General features: G+C 38.2%; 2 protein-coding genes across 3 annotated transcripts in view; both read right to left on the bottom strand.

Annotated features, from left to right (window-relative positions):
• Positions 1-1,648, bottom strand: part of hhipl1l (HHIP-like protein 1 like) — a 29,470-nt gene extending 27,822 nt beyond the window's left edge. Inside the window, exon 1 of the mRNA XM_002940609.5 lies at positions 896-1,648. Coding sequence (XP_002940655.2) covers positions 896-1,246 — 351 coding nt within the window. The 5' untranslated portion in view covers positions 1,247-1,648. The remainder of the gene's footprint in view (positions 1-895) is intronic.
• Positions 1,649-6,391: 4,743 nt separating this feature from the next.
• On the bottom strand, positions 6,392-26,995 carry zfyve1l (zinc finger FYVE domain-containing protein 1-like). Of its 2 annotated transcripts, XM_002940608.5 has the most exons (12): positions 26,818-26,899; positions 24,734-24,809; positions 22,915-23,419; positions 22,594-22,811; positions 20,525-20,631; positions 18,345-18,453; positions 15,611-15,708; positions 14,995-15,112; positions 11,909-12,079; positions 9,020-9,197; positions 7,403-7,510; positions 6,392-7,244 (listed from the first exon to the last, which is right to left on the bottom strand). In XM_002940608.5, the coding sequence occupies exons 1-12, from the start codon at positions 26,835-26,837 to the stop codon at positions 7,012-7,014; spliced, it is 1,941 nt and encodes a 646-aa protein (XP_002940654.2). In that variant the 5' UTR covers positions 26,838-26,899; the 3' UTR covers positions 6,392-7,011. The 2 variants fall into 2 exon arrangements, with proteins under 2 accessions (XP_002940654.2, XP_012825030.1); XM_012969576.3 differs by lacking the exon at positions 24,734-24,809 and having other exon boundaries at positions 26,818-26,995.
• Between the last annotated feature and the right edge of the window lie 963 nt (positions 26,996-27,958).

A 27,958-nucleotide genomic window follows, 5' to 3' on the forward strand; every position in this document is an offset into this window, starting at 1 on the left:
CAAAACAGTCATACCAAGGACTCACAGGACAATAGGAGTCACCAGTTGAAAGGCTAACGCATCGCTTTGGCTTTCCAAAGTTATACAAAGTTGCTTGCAGGAGGAAACTTTGCATGACTCCCGAAAGCCAAAGTGATGTGTAAGCCATTCCACCGGAGACTCCTATTGTTGCCGGTGGAAAGGCATTTCACAGTGGTTTGTTGCCTGCGGTAGCAGCGATGCCTTGCAGTCAACTAACTCGCTCCATGGGTCCTTAGCCTATCAATGCATTTCCACACTGCATGATTATCAAGATTAGGTTGAGCATTGAAATTTAAGACCAAGCACAGATATGTGCTCAGGAATATGGACTCAAAGCATTAGTAAGGAAGGTAAAAGGGGACATGGATGTAATGTGAATATATTAGTGAGGGGGCATGTGTTAGAAAGGGTATTAGTAAGGGGCCATGTATAACAGAAAGAATATACAGTAGTAATGGACACGTGTTTGTTTGGAAACATTATGAAAGTAATACAGAAATAGTAATTGAGCAGAAGCATAATGTTATACAGCAATAATAAGGGTACTAGAATAATAACAAAGAGGTAAATGTGATGTGATGGTAATGACAAGGGCTGTGTTTTAGTAATGTGGTATAATTGACAAAAGGATTAGGTGTCAGTAAGTTTGAATCAGTTAGAACAGAAAAATGAAAAGGGGCTGACAGAAAAGCTATGCAAGATGACAATGCGGAAGTGTGAGGTACATGAGAAAAAATGAATGCAGTCAGGGAGATGCTGATGTATAGAAAACACTGACTGTAGTGGTTTACTGCAGAAGTAGTAAATGCAAAGACTTGTTTAACTACTATAACAAAGTATACATTGGTGTGAAGTATTTTCCATTAAAAAATACCTGGCACAAGATGTCCCGAATATAATCCCCACAGGCTGTGACCCCCGAGTGGTCCAGGAAATCTGTGATATAATGGTACCTGCTGGCAATTGCCTCATCCTGAGCAGAGTCACAGCATCCAAAAGAGGAATAGGCTGAGCAGAAATCCAGAGGTTGAGAGGGCTGGAAAGGAGGCTTATAATCCAAACACTGTGGGTGACCCATGACGATGCTTGGCATTATAACCAGCATGAGCCTTAAAGTGAAAGTTGTCCAGGCTGGCATGAATAGGGCAGAAAAGAGGATTCTGGGAGAACTGTCACTTCTGATTCTCAGGCTTAGTTGCTCCTTATACTTTCTCCAGGTAGGCATTGCATATACTCTCTTGTACTCTCTATCCTGTGTCTCTACAGCCCCCTATCACTCCCTGCAATCTATACTATCTCCTTCCTTCTTCCTCTCTTTTACTACTTCTTTTTTCCCTTCTTGCTTTTCTTAATCCTGGCTGATCTGCCCCCTGTTTAACTTTAAAATCACTCATTTTCTCTTTCTTTTTTCTCCAACTGTCACATTGTACTTGGTTAGATTTTAAATATCTGTATTTCTCAATAGTCTTGTGTTTTCATTCTCTGTCTATTCACTCACTCTATATATCCTTTCTTCCCATTCCTCTTTTTCCCTCTCTCTATATGTCTGAGCAGCACATGAGGCTGTATAATCTGATTCACGTCCCACTCCAGCCCCTCTCCTTCAGACTCGTCCCCTTCCTCCCCTCCTCCCTTCTTATTTCAGCATCAATTGTCTGATCACTCGCCACGAGCTTTGAAAACTGTGAATCACTTTCAGCGCTGTGAGTCTGTCTTACCTGGTAAATCTACCCAATGTGCTGCTCTGTTATGAACCATGTAAAAGGAGTTAGAGTTCTTTTTGTCCAAGAAAAAGGGTCTGTTCCATTCTGTGGAATTGCATTGCAGGGAACTATGTGATCTATTCTAACTCCTTGGGATGCTGAATGATCTGGTTTAGCAACAGCAAAGCTTTAGTTCACTTATCCAAATTTTAGAGCAACATGAACGGTTTAGTAGGTTCATAAATATAGTCTCCAGGTAAAGGCTAAAATAAGCAAACATCAGAGATCACATCTTTAATGCCAGGTATTCATAAAACTTCGTAATTAAGCTTGTGTTACTGCTGCACAAATATGGCAAGCCCCTTATCTGATAGCTAATGTAAAAGCGTGGGAAAATTTTTTAAGGCAAAATTATAAATAGCATGCAAGACAATGTTATGATAGCTGTAATAAAAAGGTTTAATTTCTTGTGTCAATATCTCTTTAAATGCTGGTCCCAGTAGTTTCTATGTGTACAAACTCACCAACCCCCCTTCTTTGTTTGTGGCTGGGAGCATTCCTAGTTACTGATGCTCATTTGCTGACCTTGTATTATGACTAAATAACCCCTAACTCAGCCTGACTGATTTGTCTCAGCGTTTTAGCAGCTTTCAACCACATAGGTCATGAAAAGCAATATTTCCTGCCTCTGACAGTGCTAGCAGTTTAGTGTCTAGCCAAGCCATAGTGTGCTTGTCTTGCTTCTCCAGCCTGGTTTGGCCTCAGTCTCTCCACCCTCTGACTGTAGAAACTATATCAATTGTATCATATAGTTTTATTTGACCATCTGTCTGTGGAATGATTACTCGTGTTTTCTCTCATCTTCCCTTCCTTGCATATGCAAGTCTGGCCAAAAATGTAGAGAAATAGCATTCTAAATGTTCTAAGGTTGTTCTCTTTTACCAACAATAATGTGTGGCATTTGGCAATGCAGGTATCCCCACCCTGTGCCTTGCTAGCAGCTGTTCCACTACAGTGTCAGAGCCAGACTGGGAAATCAAACAGAACAAAAGAAGGTCTTCTCTTTGTAAATTAAGGCATTTATCCCAACTTGCAAAAGACTCAATGGCCCATATATTGTTTCACAGAGAGTGATATAAAAGCAATACATAGTATGAAAATGAATGAAATGTGTCCATTAAAAAACCTTATTCACTGTCGGCTGTTCCCTTTTGGTCTTTTACGCCTCTTTGTCTTTGTTCCCTTTTTGTCTTTTATGCTTTTTGGTCTTTTATCCCTTATAAGGGTTTACATAATAGAACCATTCTTGCCTACCAAACAACTATTTATGTACAGTTTATTCAATCATAAGATTGGTGATATATTTTGATGGCCCATACAATTCGTTTTAGTAACCAAAATGATAATAACCATTAATTAGAAACATATTAAAGGGTAAGTTCACCTTGTTTTATAGATGGACCTATTCTAAGGAACTTTTAAATTGATCTCCATGATGTATTTTGTATGTTATTTTATAAGACTTCTTATTCTGCCTCTATTCAGATTACAACTAAAAAATTTCATTATTTCTGCTTCTGTGTTGCTAGAAAAATTTACCCCTAGCAACCTAATACCAGTTTAAATCACAAGCCTGAACACTTTAGAAGAAAAACATAATTTGAAAACCACAAAAAAAAATTTAAAAAAAGGGCAGTTGCAAATTGTGTGTTTACACCATACTAAAAGCTGATTTTAATGAGAACTACTACTTATATCAACGATATAAACAGCACACTAACACACTGTTTAAAGGACTTTTACTGAAGTATAGCTTTCAGCATTCTTTAGCAACCTTTGGATATTGGCAGATACTGTAAACTGGAATTTAACACCTATTCGAGAACAGCAAAGTGAGATTTGTAGCCTATGGTATACCAAAATACCCATTTCATTTCTGTTAAAACTGAAATATCAGAAACATAGATCCAGGCTTTCTAATTTGTAAGAATTTATCATTTTTTAAACACTGTCCAGATTGAATACAGATGGAATCTCTGTCAAACATCATAACAGCTGAAGCAACATCATTTTCCTTATCGCTTCCCTTGAGATCACAGTAATAATGCATAGAAGAAAAAGGTTTTTTTTATCATAGCTTAATTTATAGAAGTGGCAAGTAAATGCAATTTTCACTGTTTCTAAATGATGGACTTACATTATCTCTACTCACTATTTAATGATGTTTATGCAATCAGAATCTAGGTACTAGATTCTAGGAATCTAGTACTCAGTACAGTGTTTTATTCTCATTAAATTGTACAGAACCAGTTTATATACACGCCCAGTTCTACACTAATATTGACAGTTCCCCTGCAAAGCAGCCCTGGACAAACTATCACTTTGAGTGACATTCAGCATACATATGCAGAAAAAGATGCTTTTCAAATAGATTTTGTTTTACAAATCTAAGCATCAAAAAATGTCATAGGGCATAGATTTATGGTAGTCAGACTAGTGACTATTTTCGTGCTATCTCCAGTTATATATATTTGTATTTACACAGCATGTGCTTGTACACTTAGCACTCATTCTACACATAACTCTCTTCATTTCTTCTACACTTATATACAATGACAGCATAGATATGTCTTGCCTTGCATTAAGTCAAATTCTGCCAAAATGTTTTATGTTTTTATTATTTAAAACATTTAGTTCAAACAATGCAAGCTTGGATTTGATGCCAAACCAGCAAGCTAAATAGCAATGACACTTGAACCCAAATTTGTGTTATTCATTTTATAGTTTACATAGTATACATATTCTACATATTGATAATTGATCAAAAAATACCTCATTCAAACAGGCCCTCAAGTTAAGAATGGTAAGGGGGCCTTTTGTAATGTAGTTTGCTCCAATGAGGACTACATTGCAGATTACAAAATTTAGGAAAGGCCAAATGTGGGTTGTTGGGTGGCACTTACATAGTTAATTTGGGCTGAAAAAAGACAACTGAGCATCAAGTTCAATCCTTTTATAAGATAACATAGAATAACTTACTAACGTTTTGGCTCTCTCTGTAATTGCATACACTGCAAGCTAGTTTTCTATTATTGTCTATCCTTGGAATGCCTTCCCAGCCATTAGGCCAGTGGCCTGCAATGGAGATTTAGGGCTTGGTTTTCCCCCAAATTACCAGGAAAAAGACTGCCTGTAGAATTCACACATAGGTGTCACTTGCAAAACAGAAGCAAAATATAAGGCTAGTTAAGAAGTCAACCTCTGCCAAAATCAATACATACCAACAAATAAAGGGTTTAGTTTAATCTTGGAGTTTAATTCAATGAAAAGTAAGCAAAGAAAAAGTAAAACATTCGAAAGAGAAAAGAGAGTTTATAAAAATACCACCTACCAAACAGTAAAATATATTACATTACCAAAGAAACAAAATAAATTACTTGGTAAAAATAAACAAGATCTATTTTAAAGGGATATAGCACATGGTTATTTATAGTTGTGCATGAGCCTTACAAAGAACATTACTGCCCTGTAGCATTTATATTGCTTTTATTATAAATTGTATCATGAAACAATATGATGGTCTTAAATGTATATATTATTTAACTGATGTGTATAAAACATGTTTATAAAAGTTGTCTTTTAACTTAACTGGTAAGTGGTACAGAAATAACTTTATCCATCACTCACTGAAAAAGAATTATTCCATTATTCCATGTTTAGTGTCACTGATTCTTTTAGGTGGTCTTTATATATCTAAATATATAACATCTGTAATGGTCTGATGATATTGTCTTTGGAGAGCACCTAAGTGGAATAATTGCAGCTCCTGCTAAAATGTATAAATATCTGCTAAGAATGATCAGTGGAGGCAATAAAATACTCTATCAAACTTTATTAATATCACTTATTCAAGTGAAATGTATTTACTTGCAAAAAATCTGATTCCAGTAGAGATTGAAGTAGAGACTGAAGAAATCTTCAACTATTATGGCTCTGGAACACGGGGAGATTAGTCGCCCGCGCCAGAGCCATTAGCAACAGACTGTACAATCTGATTGTACGCTCTATTTGCAAAGGCCCCACAGGAGCACAAGTCAAATATTGCCTAAATAGCTGATTAGTGTGTCACCATCTTATTTGTCTCTTCACTCCATGTTTTCAAGTTAGAAAACAAGTGCAAATTAGCTGAATGGTAAAAAATAAATGAATTTTATGTCTTAGCAGCTGAAATAATTACATTTACATGCATATGTATAATTTAACAGACCTAACACTTAAAGGGATACTGTCATGATATTTATGGTGTACTTTTTATTTCTAAATGACCAACAAATGTATTGGTTTTTAAGTTGCAATATTTGTGTGTAGGCAGCCATCTCAGTGCATTGTGCCCAGGTCTGAACTTTCAGGAAGAGCCAGAGCTACATATTAGAACTGCTTTCAGGTAACCTATTGTTTCTCCTACTCTCATGTAACTGGAGGAGTGCCAGGCCGGACTTGAATTCCTTACTCTTGAGTGCTATTCTGATATCTACTGGGAGCTGCTCTCTTGCTACCTTCCCATTGTTCTGCTGATCGGCTGCTAGGAGGGGGGTGATATCAAGCCAACAATTTAAGTTTATCAGAGCACAGGTGACATGTGTGTGGCACCCTGGGAATATATGGCAAGCCCCATGTGAAATTTCAAACATTAAAAAAGTTTGTGTTTTTGAAAATAAATTTCAATGCAGGATTCTGCTGGATAAGCTCTATTAACTGATGTGTTTTGAAAAAACATGTTTCCCATGACAGTATTTCTTTAAGGCTTTATTTACTGAACAAAGTGCAAGGTTAGATGTTTTACACTTTACAATTTGATCCATGGGTTTTGCCCTGAGGCACCAATTTTAAATTTCTAGTGTGGAGTATATAGAGGTGCACCAGCCTTTGAATGCAACAATGTCTGTGATCTGTGGTGCTGCATCCATTGGGTGCTGTAGGTTAGAGGAATTTCATTGTCCCCTGGAACAACCCCTAGCTTTTTGTCATTTAGATGCACAAGCAAAGATGCATTAGGGGCACTGGACACAGAGGAGTCCTGTACTTACTGCCTGCCTGTGGAATTGTTAAATGAGCCCCATGGCACACATTGTGTCTAAATCTAGGCAATGGAATTTGTAGGAATCAAGTAAGCATTTTTAATCCCAAACATCATGATGGTCATTTTCTTAATTAAAGACATCAGGTTTCGTGCTACCAAACCTTGCTACAAATGAACATCTGTTTTACAGTTCCAAGACTGTTCACCTCAAAGCTCCACTTTCTTCTTAAAGCATAAATCACAAACTCTGACAGGGTGATGCCAACCTCGAGAAGGTACTGGCTGTCTGTGACTTGAACATGACTCACAGAAACCCTGTCCACATGCCCTGCAGTGGTGTTTTGACATCTTTGGGGTGAAAGGCTTTTTACACTCATGGCATCCAGAAATCTCATCATCTGACACCCAATAACTAGGACGTGCAGCCTCTTTCATGAATCCTGGGAACAACATAAAGTGACAAGGAAGGTAGTCTAAATGAGTTAGGAAATAAAAATTATGATAATATAAGTGACGATTTATCTGAATGTATAAAAGACAAATAAACAAAGGTAATAAAGAACACCATTACTAAAGACTAAAGAGTTTTAAACATTACCCAGCGGATACTCCAATACACTTGACACTTTATCAAAGGAACTTTGAGCCATCTCTGTCACCTTGCGAGGTAACAAATTCCTTCCATCATCTTCTGTCATATCTGGACCTAAAATAACAATGGTTTTCTCATGTTATAAAAAATGGATATATCCAATAGAAACTGCTTAATCTTAATTTTCTGCCATTCTCCTTAAATTTCTAAAATGTAGACACCTCAAATATTTCATAAGTCAAAATAATCTGCCCACTGCTTGAAAACAAAAACAGCACTGGTTACAGGAGCAGAATAAAAAGTAAATCTAAATGAGGAGGAAGGTTATTCATCAACAGAAAAAGTGATTGAAATCGTTAGCCATTTGGCTTACAATTAAAAACTATTATTTTTCTGTTGTGGTCTGGGCATCAAGTTTAGTGATTCAGTGATTAAGACTGCTATCCTCCAGCCCTGGGCAGGCCCTCTTCTTTGCTAAAAACAGCACTATTCAATCAAATGGCATCCTGTCCCTTGTCTAGGGCCCCCTTGCAGCTGCAGCTTTTACTCTAATTTTGCTCTACTGGGCATGCATACCACCCAGGGCAGCTGCAAGGGATCTGGCCCTGGGTCTGAGTAGACATCTAGACACCATAATCAGCGGGGGTGCCTAAAAAATTGGCACCCCTCCAGTCATTAACCCTTTCCTATTGTCTGAAGCAAGAGTTATAAATGTTTAGCACCCAAAGTGGTCATATGGTACAATAATACAGGCACAAAACTGCACCCTTTTTGGGGGCCACACTTAAAGCACTTGCATCTGTATCACTGCTTAAAGAGTCTATTAGGGTCACAAAGCCCTAATCACACTATAGACCTATGTTTACTACCTCAGCAATAAGTATAATGTATACACAGTATCTTGTTGTTCCTAAGCTCAAGTAAGTAACAGCAGCCCAGTGCTATGAATCAGCAGAAAAAAATGAGTAGCTATGGGGGAGCATAAACAGTGACAGAGATCTCTACTGCTAAAGGGCCATGGAGGCCTTGGGCTGGTACAGGAATCCTAAACATAATGTGCAGTATTTCTAGTGTACTTCTTTGTTATAAATAAATAAAATATGAAGTTTTAGTTCTCCTTTAAATTCAATGAACTGAACATACTTGAGTACTCGTTTTATCTTGTTTTTCTCCTCCTTTTTAGTTCACTGCTGTGCTAATGCAATCTGGAACAGGAATCCAAAATTCTGTTGTATTCTCATTAGGATACAGCTCAGAAATATACAGTATACCCAATTCTATTGTTAAAGGATGGCACTGTTTTGGGTTCCAGAATATCATTGGGGTTCCTTGTTATTTTTTTATCTGAGCTGGGGAATTAGTCACCTTTCCACTGAATTATAGCAATATATTATATATATATATATATATATATATATATTGTATATACCTATTAAAAGGAAAGGTTAAAAAATTTTTAAAGCTACCATATGCTCATAGATCCAATGATGTATAGAAATACAGGTACTGAGGTTTGGCAAAATCAGTTCTCTTTGAACTGCTCACTGACTAACTGCTCAAAGGTAAACCTATTCATTTTAGTTTTCAGTTTGACATTTCTGGAAGAGGATGTTTTGCATGTACATTTAACTTTCCGCAGACTGTGGCATTTTTTGCAGACTCTCACAGGAGATAAGCCCCAGCCTCTTTCAGGAACGGACACAGTTTGGTCTGAGCAGTCATGACAAAATCCTTCTCCGCAGGCTCGGCAGTGATGCTTCCTCTCAGTCAACTCAAAAACTCTTTTGCAGCCATAACACTCCTTTAAGAAAGAAAGGTAGTAGGTCTTAGATTAAAAAAATTGCTAGCACACAGGGTACAGGAACAAAGTTTAGAAGATACTCCTTTCTCCTCTATAGTCCGGTTTTTCCCACCTTTTGTCTTATCTCTTCCATTTTTAAACTGTTCTAACCTAGTCAATTTTATCCTGCTTTGGCCTTTATTACTCCTATTTTCTTTAATTGAAGCTTCCATTTCACTTACTATTTTTGGCTTTCCCAGACCAATTAGCCCGCACTGTCTGTGGGTATTTAGCCTGTTTTATTCGCTTTGCAGTCATTCTAGTGGTAAAATCAGGAAAAGACATAGACTATTCCTAATCTTTTTTAAAGGACACCCATTCTGGGTATGAATTCTGGGTCAGATTTTGGCTTAGGGTAATGCCACACAGCAGAATTTGAGGCAAAAAATATACAGTTTGGTGCTGAATTCTGCTCAGTTTGCCTGAACCCAGGCCAACGTAATGATTTCAGGTGCAGACACAACCAAAAGCTTTGTTGAGCATAGGGGTGCATTTTAGGTATGCATTTATCCACAGGCTGAGAATCCATCCAATGTGGTCCTGGCCTTAATTCCCTTTATAGCATTCCTAGGCCAGGAACCTTTCCAGCAAAAACGACGTTACTGTTCCTGGGAATTTAGCCTCTTTTAGTACCTTTGGTTCTGGTTTCATAAAAAAAGAGTCACAAAGTCTTTGGCATACTACTTACTTGATTAAAATGGGTGCTTACACTTCACAGGCCACTTCCAAGTCAAACTATCCAATAGAAACTCATGTGGGGAAGAAGAATAAAACCATATGCTGAGAAATGCCTTTAACACATTTACTAAAGAACTAAGTGGCACAAGCTTTTGAGGAACCACCTCTTCTTCAGGTGCAATGCACAGTTAGGGGCAGATTTATCAAAATGTAAGATTAGAGTTCCCCAGAGATTAGAATTCACCAGCTTTCTATTTATTCTTATGGCATTTTTAAAAGCTTATTTATCCAATGTTGAACTGTTACTTTCACCCTGTGATAAATACGCTTCTAAAAATCCCATAGCAATCAAAAGAAAGTAGGTGAATTTTTCTCTGGTGAGCTCTAATCTCAAATTTTGATAAATCTGCCCCTTAGTGAACCTAAATCCCTTAGATTTAATACAAAACATGTGATACTGACATGCGACTCCATTCAGGCCTGGATTTGTGGAGAGGCCACAAAGGCCTGGGCCTAGGGCGGCAGAAGTTTAGGGGCGGCATGCCGCCCCGCCGCAAGAAAATTTTTAAATTTGGCTCCCATACGGAGCAGTCGGGACCTCTCCCCACTGCTCCGTATGGGAGTTTAAAGGAGCGTTTGCGCATGCGCACTGGGGAGAGGGCGCGTTCGCGCATGCGCACGGGGTTGCGTCCGCGTATGCGCACTGGGGGCGCGTTCGCGCATGCGCACTGGGGGCGCGTTCGCGCATGCGCAGAGGGGGACACCCACAGGGGCGGCCTCTGGGCGCCTCAGAGAGAAATCCGGCCCTGACTCCATTAACCCTCACTTTGGCCATCCATTATGGCCACCCCATAAACCAATTATACAGTAGTCAAGAAAGAGTCATGTTCATAGCAATCCTTATTGTTCATTACCTTAAAAATGTTTTTTTTTCTCATAAACTGTGGTCCAGGTAAGATGGGCAATATTGGAACAGGTAAATTTACCTAGAGGTGGCAATTTAAGTCAACAGCTATTGAGAAGGGAAGTGGCATGGATAAAAAATTGGACTCCCCTTCCCTCCAAGCATTAAATTAAAGTTTTAGCTTAAGATGTTTTCTGTAGAGTAACTTTGTATTTATTGTCTGATGTATAATATATCAATTGTGATTTTAAAGGATGTCAACCTAAACAATATTTTTTTCCTAATAAAGGAAAACATAATTCTAAGCTGTTTCATTACATACAAGTTATTTGCATATATAATTGCTATTAAAAGCACAGTTTGTCTGTCCTTTTGTAATCTCTGCCCTGGTGGCTCTGGCTTCTGAAACAATATAACACAAGGCAGCAAGACTGACAGACCTGTCTTGCTGGAGGAGACAGACTTTTGCAACATTATTTAAAAAGTCATAACCAAAAGTTAAGTTAAATGCTGCTTTTAATAGCAATTACAGTTACAAATGACTTTTTCAATAAATTCATATTGGAAAGCTGGAGTAGGCAAAAAAATATTTTTTGGGTTCACATGTATTTTAACGTGATACCTTATTTATTTATTGTTACACTTTTGAAGGTAATGAACTATAATGAATGCTATGGCCTGGACTCTTTCTTGACTATTATATTATTGATTTATGGGGTGGCCATAATGGTTGGTTAATGCTAACATGGCAAAGTAAGGCTTAATCGAGTTGAGTATGATGGTGTGCTTCTTCCCCACATGAGTTTTTAGGAAAGAGAGTAGCATTATTCCAAGCTGGCCATACACTCACCGGTAAAATCATACGAAACGCAGTTGTGGGACCGTATGTGGGCTCTGAATTATCGTCCTGATAATATTAGTACCATCGTTTAATTGATCGCCCACATCAATTACATTTTGGTTGGATAACAATAAATTCTGTGCATGTATTGTGTATCTGAAAAATTTTTGGGGGGACCTACAATGCATTTTCATGAAGTCACTTTCTTACGACTGTAAACTATTTTATGTTCAGAACACTTTCACCTACTATGATCTCACAATTGGGTCTCCAGTATGCAGGAGCCACTTGATCAGTCAGCCAGGAAGTGACTGTTGTTTTGGGGCCAATACTGTAGTTATTCACAGTCTGGACAACGATAGTGACCCCATCCAGTAAGCGCTGAGCAGCATTATGATGGTCCACAGTGTATTCATCATCCTGCAAAAACAAAATCAAAACAACTGAGATTGTGGTGTTGGTAAAAGGAGCATGTTTTTTGGAAATGGATGGGAAAGCTATTTAAAAGGCAATCCTATGACACAATACTTACATCAGCAATAGACAGCTGCCCCCAAACAGAAATGTATGTATGTATGTATGTATAACTTTATTCATAAAGCGCCACAAGGGTACGCAGTGCTGTACAATCTTACAATACACAAAATTACACACAAAGAGGACAAGTGTTATAATAAATACAATAAATAATTATAAATACAATATAAATACACAGGGAGTAAGTGCCATGTGGTATGAGACACTGTAGGAAGGAGGTCCCTGCCCCATAGAGCTTACAGTCTAAGTGGTTGGGTAACATACAGGCACAAATTGGAAGGTAAGAGTGCATCAGGTATGGGCATTTGCCCTTAAGTGCAGGACTAGGCAAAATAATGTTTTAGTGCTCCAGAAGGTACAGTCTGAGTTGACTGTAATGTCTGTCCTCTTAAATGTAGTTGGTTCTGCTTCCAAAATTCTTCAGAATTTATGTATAAAAACCATGAAACGATCTCAGCTGATAATTCAGACAACATTATTCATAAACCGCAGTCACCAACAAGGTATTCAGTTAAAAATCATTTACCCATGGGGGAGATAAGTCCTTGTCCCCAGCAACCCCATATCACACCTCAAGCATTCAAGCAGCAGCAAAAGTCAAAGACTTAACAACTTGCTTGGAAGAAAAGCAGACAAAGAATTGATGCAGGGGTAAAGGCAAGAATTAAGCTGCAAGTGGTTGGTTTCAGGGCCAGAAATAATACTTTGGGAAAATCTTCATAAATGTTGCTATTTTCTATTTTTTACAGTTAAGGTGGTTGATAGTATGTTATAGAAGGGCCAATTCTAAGCAACTTATCAATTAGTCTTCATTATTTCTTTTTTATAGTTTTTTCCTTCTTCTAACTCTTTCCAGCTTTTAAATGGGGGTCACTGAACCCAGCAGCCAAAAAATTATTGCTCTGTGAGGGTACAATTGTATTGTTATTTTTTATTACTTATCTTTCTAATCAGGATCATACTTAAAGGTGAACAACCCCTTTAAACATTATGGTACTAAATGGCAAATTGTATTAATTTGCAAATTAGGAGTAAATATATTCTATCTTTGCACTTAGGGCAATTTTGATAGCTCTCCTTTGTATTTTGTACATTCTGTGTTATTTTGGGGCAAATCTAGAAAACCAAGTGATTACTGGACAGTATTTCCACAACAGGTATATTGCTCCCTCTGGATCAATGGTTTCACATGAATTCTGAGGGCTAAACCTGACAGGTTAATGTCTTGTTTTTAACCTAAATAAATATCTCAAAAGCCATCTCAAGTCTGGGAAATCCAGAATTAAAGAGGATATGTGCTTTGTGATGGGGAAGTCAGTATAAAAGTTTCTATTGTGGTAACCTAGTCGGACAAAGACTTTATTTCCACAAGAGGAAATGCCAGTTTGAGGCCACAATGTGCAAAGAGGATGTGTCCAGCATCCAGATAGGTGAGTTTTTCAATTTAAACTTCTCTCAAAGGGTCTTTTTTTACATGCTGATATCTAAAAATATTTTGCTGATACACCGATATCCATACCTTAAGCAATTTATTTCGATAAAGAAAAATTAATTTAACATCTGTATGTATTTTAGTTTGTATATTTCATATGGTTTCCTATGTGCCACATGAATATGGGGGAGGTATGTGTCAGTTATAATTTATAGCAGTCTCCCTACAGCAGAACAATTAAAATAACACTGCCACTGCTTAGTGCCAGCAATGACCCTGCTATTGGGTTCCCCTGATAGCTTAAAGGAACAGTTCAGTGTAAAAACAAAACTGGGTAAAATAGATAGGATGTGCAAAATAAAAACTGTTTCAATATAGTTAGTTAGCCAAAAATGTTATCTATAAAGTCTAAAGTGAACCAATGCTTAACACACTAGCCAGAACTCTACTTCCTCCTTTCAGCTCTCTAACCTGTTACCAGTCAGTAACTTGAGGGGGGCCCCATGGGACATAGCTGTTCAGTTAGTTTGATTCTGGCCTGTGTGCTTACAAACTAACTGAACAGGTATGTCTCACGTGCCCCCCTAATGTTACTGACTAATTAAGAGGTTAGAGAGCTGAAAGCAATAAGTTGCGTTATGTTTTTTTTATGTTAGATATCTGCACATTCCAGCCTTTATAGATCAAATTTTGATCTATTTTTTTAACTAACTATATTAGAAATATTTTTTATTTTGCGCAGTCTTTTTTACCCAGTTTCATTTTTACGCTGAACTACTCCTTTAAGCTTGTCAGAACCTTTAAAATCCACTAATTTGGCAACATTTGCACAATATGGTCCCTCAAGTACTGGACTAAATCAGGCTGATCCAATCATTTATATTGTTGCTCTATGCAAACCCATTGGGTTAGTTCAATGTGGTCCAAGGTTATTTAAACCTGCCACGCAGATACTAATTAGGCAGGCTGTTGGGTGCTCCCCAAACATTAGGCAACCAAGTCTGAACCAGCTTATATTGGCTAGTGCATGGCCATCTTTGCTTATGGGGTAAGCCAACTCATTGAACTGAAGGCAAGCTGCAATGAACCAACTCATACAGCCTACCTTGCTATGGAACTTCCCAGTGTACAGTGCTATGTGCCATTTTCCAAAAATTCCACATTTACTTATGGAAGTGTAACGAAATGAAATTCCATAGATAAATTTCATCAGCTCCAGAAATGCTATGTGGAGTATAAAGACACACTAAGGTAGTATGACACAACTATTTCCTCCGTCTTTGTCTGATCAAAAAAAAACACACAGAGGAGCATCTGAATCATTCACTGTTTAAAATATTTAAAATAATATGAAATTTTTAACTACCCGGGACCAAACATGCCGCACTTCCTGCCGTACTATGGATCCATCAGGGTCTTTGTTCCCATACCAGTACTGTCGACTCCGGTAGATAATACCACATACACGGCACTCAAGGACATATCTGTGGAGCACATGTACATGAGGTCAGGCAGTGATGAAAGCAGATATACTGTGGATGCTCATTCTCCATGTTTTCTAGTCATCTACTGACCATTCTATAAAACCAGTGGACTCTATATATCTATATATCTTGTAAAATTTTCTCTGGGAAATGCTTCCCTATTTTATATACAGTTATGTTGTGAGGGAAGATTATAGCTAGTGTGCTATGAGATATGTAGTTGGTATCAGCCCACAAATGTAGTTAGCGCTGTGTTGCACAATGACTGAAGGGCTATGTTATTTATAAATGAACAAAGAAATTACAAATGATAAATACTTTATGGCTACCTGATGGAAGATCTACACATTCAGCCAGTCCCAAGTGATTTTATGCTGTTACTGAGACTCACTAACATGTATCCTGAGAGACTATTTCAAGAATTAAATCATCTAATGGAACTCACATTTCTCATGATACCACACAGCTGTTGCCAGACAATGAATATAAAATTCTTACCCAGACCAGGCATATTTTGCTAGTCCCATCCAGGGGTTGTCTCTAGAAGCAACAGTTTTAGGTATTACAATCTCCTCTTTCCCTCCTTCATAGCATCTCTGGTGGGAAAAAAAATGTGAGCCAGTAAGTTATCTGTTGCTTTGATCCCACACCTTCTCTCTCTCACACCTCACTTACACTCCAAGACTATTGGGGTCATTCATTATGAGTAGGACAGGGAGAAAAGTGCAAAGCACGGGTACAATCCACCATGTTTTGCACTTTGCAACTTGCCCTGACCATAATATAATTGCTACACTCCATTTTTGTGCAGAGACCTGCGTGTCACTGCATTCAGCAGTGCTGTGTTAAAGGGGTGGTTCACCTTTAAGTTAACTTTTATTTATTATAAAATGGCCAATTCTAAGCAACTTTTCAATTGGTCTTAATTATTCATTTGTTATGGTTTTTGAATTATTTGCCTCCTTCTTCAATTTCTTTGCAGTTTTTAAATGGGGGCAGCAAAAATACTATTACAGTTTTATTGTTATTGTTACTTTTTGTAACTTTCTTTTCTATTCAGTCCCTCTCCTATTGATATACCAGTCTCTCATCCAAACCACTCCCTGGTTGCTAAGGTAACTTGGACCCTGGCAACTAAATAGCAGCTGAAACTCCAAACTGAAGGGCTGCTAAACTTAAAATGAAATGACTAAAAAACTACAAATAATAAAAAATGAAGACCAATTGCAAATTATCTTAGAATATCATTCTTTATTCTACATCATACTAAAAGTTAACTCAATGGTAAACAACCTCATTAAGGGGAGGATAAGGGGGGATGTACATTTACAGTGGTGTGAAAAACTATTTGCCCCCTTCCTGATTTCTTATTCTTTTGCATGTTTGTCACACTTAAATGTTTCTGCTCATCAAAAACCGTTAACTATTAGTCAAAGATAACATAATTGAACACAAAATGCAGTTTTTTAATGAAGGTTTACATTATTAAGGGAGAAAAAAAACTCCAAATCTACATGGCCCTGTGTGAAAAAGTTATTATGTTAAAAAATAACTTAACTGTGGTTTATCAATTTAAATTTTCAATTTCAATATCAATTTCTGTAGTCACCCCCAGGCCTGATTACTGCCACACCTGTTTCAATCAAGAAATCACTTAAATAGGAGCTACCTGACACAGAGAAGTAGACCAAAAGCACCTCAAAAGCTAGACATCATGCCAAGATCCAAAGAAATTCAGGAACAAATGAGAACAAAAGTAATTGAGATCTATCGGTCTGGTAAAGGTTATAAAGCCATTTCTAAAGCTTTGGGACTCCAGCGAACCACAGTGAGAGCCATTATCCACAAATGGCAAAAACATGGAACAGTGGTGAACCTTCCCAGGAGTGGCCGGCCGACCAAAATTACCCCAAGAGCGCAGAGACAACTCATCCGAGAGGCCACAAAAGACCCCAGGACAACATCTAAAGAACTGCAGGCCTCACTTGCCTCAATTAAGGTCAGTGTTCACGACTCCATCATAAGAAAGAGACTGGGCAAAAACGGCCTGCATGGCAGATTTCCAAGGCGCAAACCACTTTTAAGCAAAAAGAACATTATGGCTCGTCTCAATTTTGCTAAAAAACATCTCAATGATTGCCAAGACTTCTGGGAAAATATCTTGTGGACCGACGAGACAAAAGTTGAACTTTTTGGAAGGTGCGTGTCCCGTTACATCTGGCGTAAAAGTAACACAGCATTTCAGAAAAAGAACATCATACCAACAGTAAAATATGGTGGTGGTAGTGTGATGGTCTGGGGTTGTTTTGCTGCTTCAGGACCTGGAAGGCTTGCTGTGATAGATGGAACCATGAAGTCTACTGTCTACCAAAAAATCCTGAAGGAGAATGTCCGGCCATCTGTTCGTCAACTCAAGCTGAAGCGATCTTGGGTGCTGCAGCAGGACAATGACCCAAAACAAACCAGCAAATCCACCTCTGAATGGCTGAAGAAAAACAAAATGAAGACTTTGGAGTGGCCTAGTCAAAGTCCTGACCTGAATCCTATTGAGATGTTGTGGCATGACCTTAAAAAGGCGGTTCATGCTAGAAAACCCTCAAATAAAGCTGAATTACAACAATTCTGCAAAGATGAGTGGGCCAAAATTCCTCCAGAGCACTGTAAAAGACTCGTTGCAAGTTATGGCAAACGCTTGATTGCAGTTATTGCTGCTAAGGGTGGCCCAACCAGTTATTAGGTTCAGGGGGCAATTACTTTTTCACACAGGGCCATGTAGGTTTGGATTTTTTTCTCCCTAAATAATAAAAACCCTCATTTAAAAACTGCATTTTGTGTTTACTTGTGTTATCTTTGACTAATAGTTAAATGTGTTTGATGATCAGAAACATTTTGTGTGACAAACATGCAAAAGAATAAGAAATCAGGAAGGGGGCAAATAGTTTTTCACACCACTGTATAATCACTGCACAGTGCCAAAATATTAGGCACCCCCAGTGATAACTTTCTGAAAAGTGCACCAGCCTGGTACATTGTGCTCCAGATCGTCACATGGCACTTCTAAAGAAGTACACTGGACCATGCAGGGGCACTGGTCTGGGGTATCAGGTAAATAATTACTGGGGGGGGGTGCCTAACAATTTGCACCCCTTAGTAAATATAGCTTTCTTTTCCTTAAAATGTTGCATTTTAATCTACAGATCACCTGCATATACTGACACACAAACTTGCTTACCTTACAAATGAAAACTTTATTGGCGTACTCATGAGTGTACTGACAAAGACTGTTTGCTTCATGCGGGACACCATCCTTTAAGTGGTTCATTCTATTCTTGCATCGAGAGCTATAAGATCAAATAACTGTATTAATAAGGAACCTAATCTCAAAGAATAATTAAGCATTTAGACACAATATATACAGGTTCTCAGATAATGCATACTTCTTTACAACTGACCTTGTCCCAATGGAACTCGCAGGAAAACTCGGAAAACCCATACACAGACTAAAGGTGGCCATACACGAGCAGATCCGCTCACTTGGCGATGTCGCCAAGCGAGCGGATCTTCCCCCGATATCCCCACCTACGGGTGGGCGATATCGGGGACCATTTAGGTAAAAAAAATAATAATCCGATCGTTTGGCCCTGGGGCCAGACGATCGGATTATGTGGGCGGCAATGGGGCAGTCGGATCGGGGACCGCATCAACGAGCCGATGCGGTCCCCGATCCGACCAGATTTTCTAACCTGGCCGATCGAGATCTGGCCAATTTCAGGCCAGATATCGGTCGACCAGGCCGCTCTGCTCTCCCCATACACGGGCCGATTAGCTGCCGAATTGGTCCAAGGGACCGATATCGGCAGCTATAGTCGGCCCGTGTATGGCCACCTTAAGGCAAGTGCCACACACGAAGATTCTAGGCCTACGGATAAGCACAGACTGAGAATCTGCCCCTACACTTTAAAAATTTGCAAGTTGTGAGTGCCCAGAAGAATTGCTTCAGTCCTGGTGCAAACAGGCACAGCATATTTCAGCCTTAAGTTGCATACTTAAGCAGTTTCCAGCTAAAATACACTGTGTGTGCATGCACTCTATGGGGGGAATTCACAAAAGTGGTGATATTGAGACTTCAAATTCATCTCCACTTTTGTGAATTTGTCTTTTAAACAGATTTTGTCATTTTACAGACATTTTTTTTTATGAATTTGCCTTTAGCTCTTAGTAAATCTGTCGGTGCCATCAAACCCAGTCCCACAGCTACACGAGCCTTGGGGTAAGGATTTTACCATCAGGATATTGCATGTCATGTGCCATTTGTCATTTCACTTTGGGGCCATTTCCTGAGGGATAATTTTAGTTTGCCCAGGGAAACTATGCATCATTTTTTCAGGACAAGCTGGGCTATTTAATGTTTCCTATATTTCTGTGTAATTCCACTTCTGTAACAAGATTTAAGAGTCTAAATACCTTCTTCTCTAGCCCCTACTCATTACTGGTCAGCAGCAATCCGGCCCACACACCAACATGCCCAGTGAATAGAGGTTTAACAGGACTAGGGCCCACTGGGTTTTTATCCAGTGCCCTGTTGGGGCAGTCCAACCCTGTACCCCAATATCCCAGTTTGGGTGCCGGTGTGAATGTGCTGTTTGCTGATCCCCAAGATGGCTGCTGGGAACAGGTGGGGGACCAATGCTGTTAAGCAGCTCTGTAGTTCTGGACATGCTATGGGGGCACAGATAAGTTGGGGCAAATGTCAGTAAAGTGATTAAAAATGGGGCACTGGGAGACTTTAATTTTCCTTTTAAATATTTACAATATATTCACACAAAATTTATTATTGCCTCATTGATAAAGCTAAAACTGGCATAATCATGCAAATGTGAGGTAAAAACTTTTTATATGTAAGATATAAATTAAAACTTTTTTTAATAAGTGTTTTACTTGTTTATAAAATGTTAATGAGGCTTTTTGCACCTATTGTTCTAGGGTTAGACAGAAACTTGTCCCCTAACAATAGTCTGCTAATCCCCATTAATATTTAATGATCCCCTGTGACTTTTTAAATAATATTTACCCCTGGCATCTAAAAATGCTATAAAATATATACCCATTTAAATCCAATATAGATAGAATATGGCTACTGCTTAAAATTGGAAGACCACCATACAAGCACTGACAATTGCATGAAACAAAGGTACATGTATTAAGGCTACAGGGTCTTTAGAGCAGAACTTCCTTCCATTTGTCTCTCTAAATGACTAGAATTCAGATAACACCGGATCATGAAATTATGATATATACGTACCAGTATGCTTAGGTATTTACTCACTTGTGCTGCTGAACTTTGCTGAACAAATGTCTTGTCTGTATTATACATATATACTGTATACTGTAAGAAAAATCATAAGCACCTACCCACAGCTGAGGCAATGCAAGGAACAGGTGAAGTACTCATCAGGAAAGATGGAAATCACATTAATCTGGCTTTCTGGGATACTGCCAAAGAAGCGCTCAGTCAGCCTCTGAAGAAAAGAGAATGCATGAATATGTAGAATGCTGTTCCTAATGAGAAAAACATAATAAGGATAAGCCTCTACACTAGCTAGTTTTGCTTGCATTTTTTTACAAATACAAACTAGCCTTTTAGTGTACAATTGCAATACATAAATAGAAAATCCCTGCAATATTAACTTTTCAATTAAAACTGCAAATTCCAAAGCCCAGAATGCTATTCATCAGAATAAAACACATTGACTGCAGCATACTATGTAATTAGTACTCTGTAATAGGCAGATATACATATACAAGTAATAGATAAGTTAAATATATAGTAATACACAGTGCATGGATGAAACATGAATTGGTGCTGTTTTTCTGTAATGCATGTTTTAAAATAAACATGTGGTATGCAGGGATTAGGCAGTTTGGTTTAGACCTTTCACATAAGCAAATATATAATACAATACTGTATATATAAATATATATATATATACAGTATGCTCTATATGTGATATTCTAATGAATGGCTTATTTCCATTGTGTTCGAGGGTGATCCATCATTGTGTGGCTTTACTGGATGTATACCAATGAATTGGTTTATTCCTAAATATCACCCATCATTGAGTGGCATATTGTGGGACTACATAAAGGTTCCAATTGCGCATACTTACCTATCATATCTGCAATCTCCTTCACGCTCGCAGCACTATACTTTTGTGTCTCAATTCGGGGAGATAACAGTACTCTATACCTGTGAGCAATAAACCGCGACCCTTGTTATCGTGTGGTCCTCTTTTGAACCGGGGCTCATTCTGCATACTACGTGACCCCACTTACCCTTCCCAGCATACTGTTTGCCGTAAGTAGTCTGTACATTTGAGGGGCTAGACATTTTGTGATAGACTGGGGTTTCGTTACACCAAGATTCCAGCGGTAGCTGACCTATGCTATTTTTCTTTTCTCTGTTTCTTGTCACTTACTTTTTGTCTATTCTTTGTCTACACTTGTTTTAGCATTATTATTTTTTATTTATTTATATTTTGCTTAAATCGTGTGATCGCAATCCACTTGCTTCTAGGTTACTATATATAAATGGGCATAGTAACTCTGAAACCTCTAGTGATATAGTGAGTGGCCTTTCCAGTGATATAGCTACTGACCGCTCTAATGCCACCCTACAGGAGCGATCGTGGCTACACTGATCTATCTAATGACAGCGATCGTGGTTACACCGCTCTATCTAGAGACAGTGTCACAGGCCATTTGTGTACCATGTTCTGGTAACATTTTTGAACTTCTTTATGACGCATGATGTTATAGTTGCTGTTCTTGCCCACATACTAACTATTAACTTATTGACACGCACATCGCTGCATGATGGCTTAGCGATATGGTTTATTCTTTTTTGATACACACATTTGTATAGTTGTGGTACACTCTATATAGGAGACATGGTTACATTATTATTTTATTTTATTTGTGTATTAGTTGATGTTTTGAATTACACTTGTCCGTCAGTTTACACGTCACGTTCACGTCATGATTTTTGTTTCCCGCCACTTGCTGTATTTAGGTTTGTCCCATATATATATGTGTGTGGCTAGCTTTAAAAGCCAGTAACCAGGAAACAATAAAGGTAAAATGCACATAAGAGTTCACTTACTATTTTGGGCCAATGTTCAAAGAGCACAAAAAAATTATACTTTGAAGTAGGAGGGGGGCCCTTTCTATCCGCAACAACTATATAATCTCACATTCTGCAGCACCTTAGTTCACTAGCTTCATCTGTCTGTCTGAAAATAAAGGATGGGGCTCTGCTTAAATGTCAATAATAAAAATATATTTGGCGAACTGTATCGTGTTGAGAGGTCACAGTTAGGATCACAATTAGTCATAAATGATATAGTATATGTGCCAAAAAGTTCTTCAAAGCTTTTAGGTACAAATTCATACACACAATGCACAAAGCCATGTGTCACTGGTACCTGCAGAGCAGTAAAAACATGGGAAAGAGGACGGGATGAGCGAGTAGATGTGTCCAAGACCTGCTTCCTCACAGCTTCATTCAGCGCAGAGAAATTTGTAGGTCGTATCACAGTTTTCACACCAACATATCGAATAGAACTATAGGCTTCTGGTGTGGTACCAAGTTCATGGAATCTTTTCTGAAGTTCAAGCTCTGCTTGTCCAGGAGTCTTACGGCCTACAATACATTTATGTCAAATACTTGCGTCTATTAAATGCATCCATGTTACCAACAGTATTGAGCAGGGTATACAATGCTATGTGCACCCCAAATTACTTACCATGGCCCAGCAGATCTGTCCTTGATGTCTCATGAAAGATAATAAGGGCTGGACCCAGACTGGACAATGTAACATCAAGTCCACATCGACTAGACAATGACTTGAATTCTGGAGTAAAATACTTCAAGTAAGCATTTGAAGCATCTCCAAGGAACTGGAACATATCATTGTGCAGCCTTTCTGCTCGTGTCCTGTAGACCACCACATCTGATACAGCTAGGACTTTGATGAGAAGCCTCATTCTCTGGTTCTGTTTGTTTGTAGTACCCAAAAGACCTTCTGTATCCAAAATAACCAAGGACAGCACTGGATCATAAGCAACCCAAACTCCCACAGTACAGGAGAACTGAGATGGTGAAGTTCTAAATATCTGCCGACCCTCAAAAAATGTCTCATTAAGGGTGTGAGACTTGCCTTCACCAGTGTTGCCAAAAATACAGAGGACTTTAACTGAGCTGTTTTGGTTACATTGCAGTTTGTTGAGGAAGTCAGACAAATGTTGCACCTGAAAAGTAAACATGTATTGTTTATAAAAAAACTAAAATAGCAACACAATGTTAATGGTACAACAGCACCTGAAATAAAAATCCCATCAATTCTTGTTTATTAAATTAGTTATAAACAAATGCACACAAATAATATAAACAAAGAAAGCAAACATAATGAATTCCAGTTTTGTTTTGTATATCCTTTACTAATATTTTAAATGTAACCATTTAAAACCAGAAATAGGAACAGGGTTAAATGTATGTTTATGATTGAGGCTGCATCAGAATAACCATTATCCTTTCAAGGGGTGCAAGCCAACAAATAATTAGAGTATTAGGCTTATTTAGAATGCCATGACTTTCTCAATATCCCATTAATAATTTAAGAATGAAGTTTTTATAAGCTATATAAGATTGAAGGGATATGAATGCAGGTTTCAAGATTAAATAATAAGAGAGTTCTGTAGAACACAAAAAGCAAGTAATCATAATATAATATAGTAAAACTAATTGCAACTTTAAAATTATTTTAAAGTTATCTGTAGTGGCCTACAAGAGGAAGCATACCTGATTTCTCTATTACTGTATATAAATCTCCACTCCTCGCCACCTCTCAAGTAGGAAAACGGATGGGGTTCAGGGATTTATAGGCAAGGGGCTGGTGGTGGGTGCGTGCAGGCGGGGGAAGTCCCAGTGCAGGGTAATTATGCCACTGCTTATTGGTAAATATAATTGCTATTAAAAGTAAGAGTCTGCCCTTTGCTATTGCTTGCACTTTTGGTTCTGAGTACATGCGCTATTAATAAAATTGTTGCAACCATAATATGCTCTTCTCCAGTTGATTGTCGGAAAGGGAGTCTTGGGTGGAGAACAGCTGACTCATGCAACATTGTATCAAGATAATATGTAAAGAGAACTTGCAGTGAAAAAAAGCAGGAAAGACAACTATTTCTTTCAGTAACTGAACACAGTAGAACTAACAGAAAGCACAATGCAATATAATTGGAACATTTTCTTCAGAGTACATTTGTACGTATAATAGATAGAAATTGCTGAAATGGCACTTTAAAACTGCAGTACATAAATATAAAAATTACAATAAACAAATAAATGAGTAAACACTTTTTAGTTTCAATAAGAAATGTCTTTTCACTTCTTTTAGAACTGCTTCTCTTATGTAATAGTAAAATAAATTTCCCTATGATATTTAGTTTACGTATCCATTATGACAATGATTAACCCTTAAATTGCTAAAAGCACCAAACGAGTATTTTGAGATCAGACCTCAGATGTAGCTAGGCATTTGATTATCATATTTACTATTTACTTACCCAATCATCCTTAGCGCTGACTGACAATCTGAAGATTTTACTCCACTGTGCATGTGCAAGCCCAAGCAGGGAACACCTGGGAATAAAGTAACTTAGGGTACAGTGTGCACTAGCCTGGGGAAAATACCTCTCCTGATTGAGAACTGTGAGATACATACATTTCAAACAGACTTACATGACAGAGTGAACATGCCAGTAGAATGAAATGCCTGTAAGGAGTAGGTAACCAAAATGGCTAACTATACTGATAATATTCAACACCATAGTCCTAATTCACTATTCTTTGCACCAACTAAAATGCCATACAAAGAGTGCTTGTTCCCACATGTATTCATCTATGCTACTTCCATGCAGCAATTTACCAGTTGGGCCTACTCTGTGGTATATTTGTGACAAATTTTTGATGCCGAGTATGACAACAGTAAGAAAAAGAGAGATATAAAGAGATGATGACATCTATACTTGCAGCCAGGACCAGTCTTACAAAACCTTAACCCACAAGAAGATCCAGTTTGCACATCCTTCTAGCTCCTAGGGAATTTAGCTGAGAATACTGTATGTACATGGTAATGCAAGGGGATTCATAGTTGCCACAAAGTCTGTGCCAAAAATGTTGCAAGTGGGGCTCTATGCTGTTGCAGCTCTAGGAGCATTTAAGTGGCAGCAACTGCAAATGTAACATATACTGAAGTCAGTTCGTACAGTACAAACAGTGCTGTTCAAATCACTGTAATAAATGCCTGCAGTATCTGAGCTCCTGCTCAAGTGTGCTTGTTCCTAAAGAAGGCTATTACTTTGAAGCAATTTTCAAAGGGAAGGTTCTCTCCAAATAGTTGCAACTTTTGGCAACTAAATGTAATAAACATTCATGCTTAGTACATCCTGTACCACACTATCCACATATATTTCTGTGCATATATGGTGGCTCTGGAACATGATCAGGAATGAAGTACCAGGTAAATCGAATATATTGTGCACATCTTTTTATAACATTTAAACTGCCACAGAACATCTGCCTGTGCCTAAAGATGACCTTCACACTATACAATAACGATAAATTGTAAACAATGTCAAACAGATATAACTGGCACTAACTAGACAAGAGAGCTCTGCATACCCAAGTTCATTTATCAACATATGCTTCACTTATTTAAGTACTGCCCATAATGCACCAGTGTATTGCCTAATAGGCAGAGTATTATTACTGTTGGCTATTGGTAAATTCTATTACGTGTATTGAAATGTTCTGTAGGTGAGCAGGCCAAAATGGAAGCTCTTTGGATCCTGTTTGACAAATTAAGTTATTACTGGAGATAGTACTTTAAAGTGAATAGCTGGTGGATACGATAAGAGCAGCTTAATTTTTTAAAGTTCAAACTTCACGCAACTTAAAAATAAAAAAACAAAGTGCATGCCTAACCCCCGGCGAGTCACTTTATTGCTGGTGGGGAGGCATTTCGGGGAGACTATTCGCCCGTGATAGTAGAGATTTAACTGCAGGTGACTAATCTCCCCATGTGCCCATCACCCTATCTCTCCCCCCAGTTAGTGCTGCCCACCTCTCTAGCTTGTAACGCACAAACACTGTATTATTGCCCTCACACACACACTTCTAACAAATGGTGTGACAGGAAAATAGAACCTTTACAGTCAAAAGTGATTTCCTAAATAGGAATAGCACTGTTTAATTGAATATACACATAAAATATTCACGTCTATTGCTGCATTGTAAGTATATGGATTATACACCCTGATGGGCCACAAAACAGACAGCAAAAAAATCCCAAAAAACCTCAGGTACACTACATCACACAACCAGAGATATATACACAAATATGAAAACTACACATTACACTGATCTCTGGCACAGTGCACATCATGTACACAAACAAGTCTCTCAGTATGTGCAGACATATTCATGGGAACACGTAGCTATCGCTTCCAAACTGTATATGGCATATTGGCATACTCATTTATATACAGATTATACAGTGCGCATACTGCCTGTAAACAATGAAAGCTGAAGCACTGCATGTGTCCAAGTTCACTTCCTGGTTGCCATTTCTCCCTCCCACTGCCACTACCTTAAGGTTTTCATCTTCATCCAGTAACAGGAAGCTGCCCTCCTCTTCCCGATTCGGCAGGCTCCCCAAGGTAAGGGGGTCACTGTGCAGCTGAGCAGACATAGCCTGACAGCCAGGGCACCCACACCACAACAATAAATATTCTCTGTACTTTCAGTTTCGCTGTTTATGAAAAGAAAAACTGACTGAAACTGTAGTGACATCTAGTGGCCTAACTGTGTAACACACTCACCCCTTAAAGGGGTAGCAAACCCAAATATAACATTCTGGATATTAAAGGCAAATTTCAAAAAATGTAAAAGCATTTGTAATTGTAATTGGTATTGAATTTCCTATACTGCTGGCCACTACAACATATACAGTTGAAATAACAAAGAGAGAAATGTTCATGTGCTGAATCTGCACTATTATTCTACCAGGCAGACAGGCCAAGGCCACTCAGGCATATTTGTTGCTACTTTGTTGTTGCTTTTGACTGGCTACAAATCTGGGTACATTTTGCCTTCTACTGTGTTACACCATGATGTTGGGCAGCCCTGGCACAGACACAAATAAATTGTCCTTTGCATTACAGCACCTTTCCATTTTTGATAAAGACCCCAATGTTTTGTATAACTTTGGCTTTGTACTGGAGTTATTAGGGTATGTAGATGATGCTTACCAGGACCCTTAAAGCAATTCTGGCTGTCTCAGAGGGGGTGGCACATAACAGTTTGTATTTTGGCAAGCACACACACAGTACACTGTCTCAATATGGAGCTTACCACCTTTGAAAAGCAAAGTTGTATAGTTAGCCAGTGTAATTGTCTTAATTAGCCAGTAACCCCTGGTCTTGTATGTCTGTTTAGATATTCCTGTCATTTCTCCTGTCTCTTTTGAGAGATGATCAAACATATTTAGATGGTAGCAAACACTGCAACAAAACAGTACTGTTACATCAAAGAAAATGTTTTTATATATACAGGATATAAATGAATGAAAAATATGAATAAAGCATATATTTAACTATTCACACACAAGCAAATGACTGTAAATGCCTGTAAAGCACTAAAGATTTGTAATAAATTCAAATTGGAAAGTTGCTTAGAATTATGTTTTCTTTTATTAGGCAAAAAAATATTTTTGGGGGTTGACGTTTCCT

Source organism: Xenopus tropicalis, chromosome 8 (assembly GCF_000004195.4).
Source record: "Xenopus tropicalis strain Nigerian chromosome 8, UCB_Xtro_10.0, whole genome shotgun sequence".
In the NCBI taxonomy this organism is placed as follows: Eukaryota; Metazoa; Chordata; class Amphibia; order Anura; family Pipidae; genus Xenopus; species Xenopus tropicalis.

What these genes read in the sequence shown, in the direction of transcription:
- zfyve1l (XM_012969576.3), bottom strand. Translation starts at nt 26,919, where the DNA reads ATGTCTGCTCAGCTGCACAGTGACCCCCTTACCTTGGGGAGCCTGCCG. An exon ending in TGCGGCATGTTTGGTCCCGG is followed by an intron (nt 12,080 to 14,994) that starts GTAGTTAAAAAT and finishes TTGTTTTTGCAG; the next exon opens with GATGATGAATACACTGTGGA. An exon ending in GACCCAATTGTGAGATCATA is followed by an intron (nt 9,198 to 11,908) that starts GTAGGTGAAAGT and finishes TCTTTCTTAAAG; the next exon opens with GAGTGTTATGGCTGCAAAAG.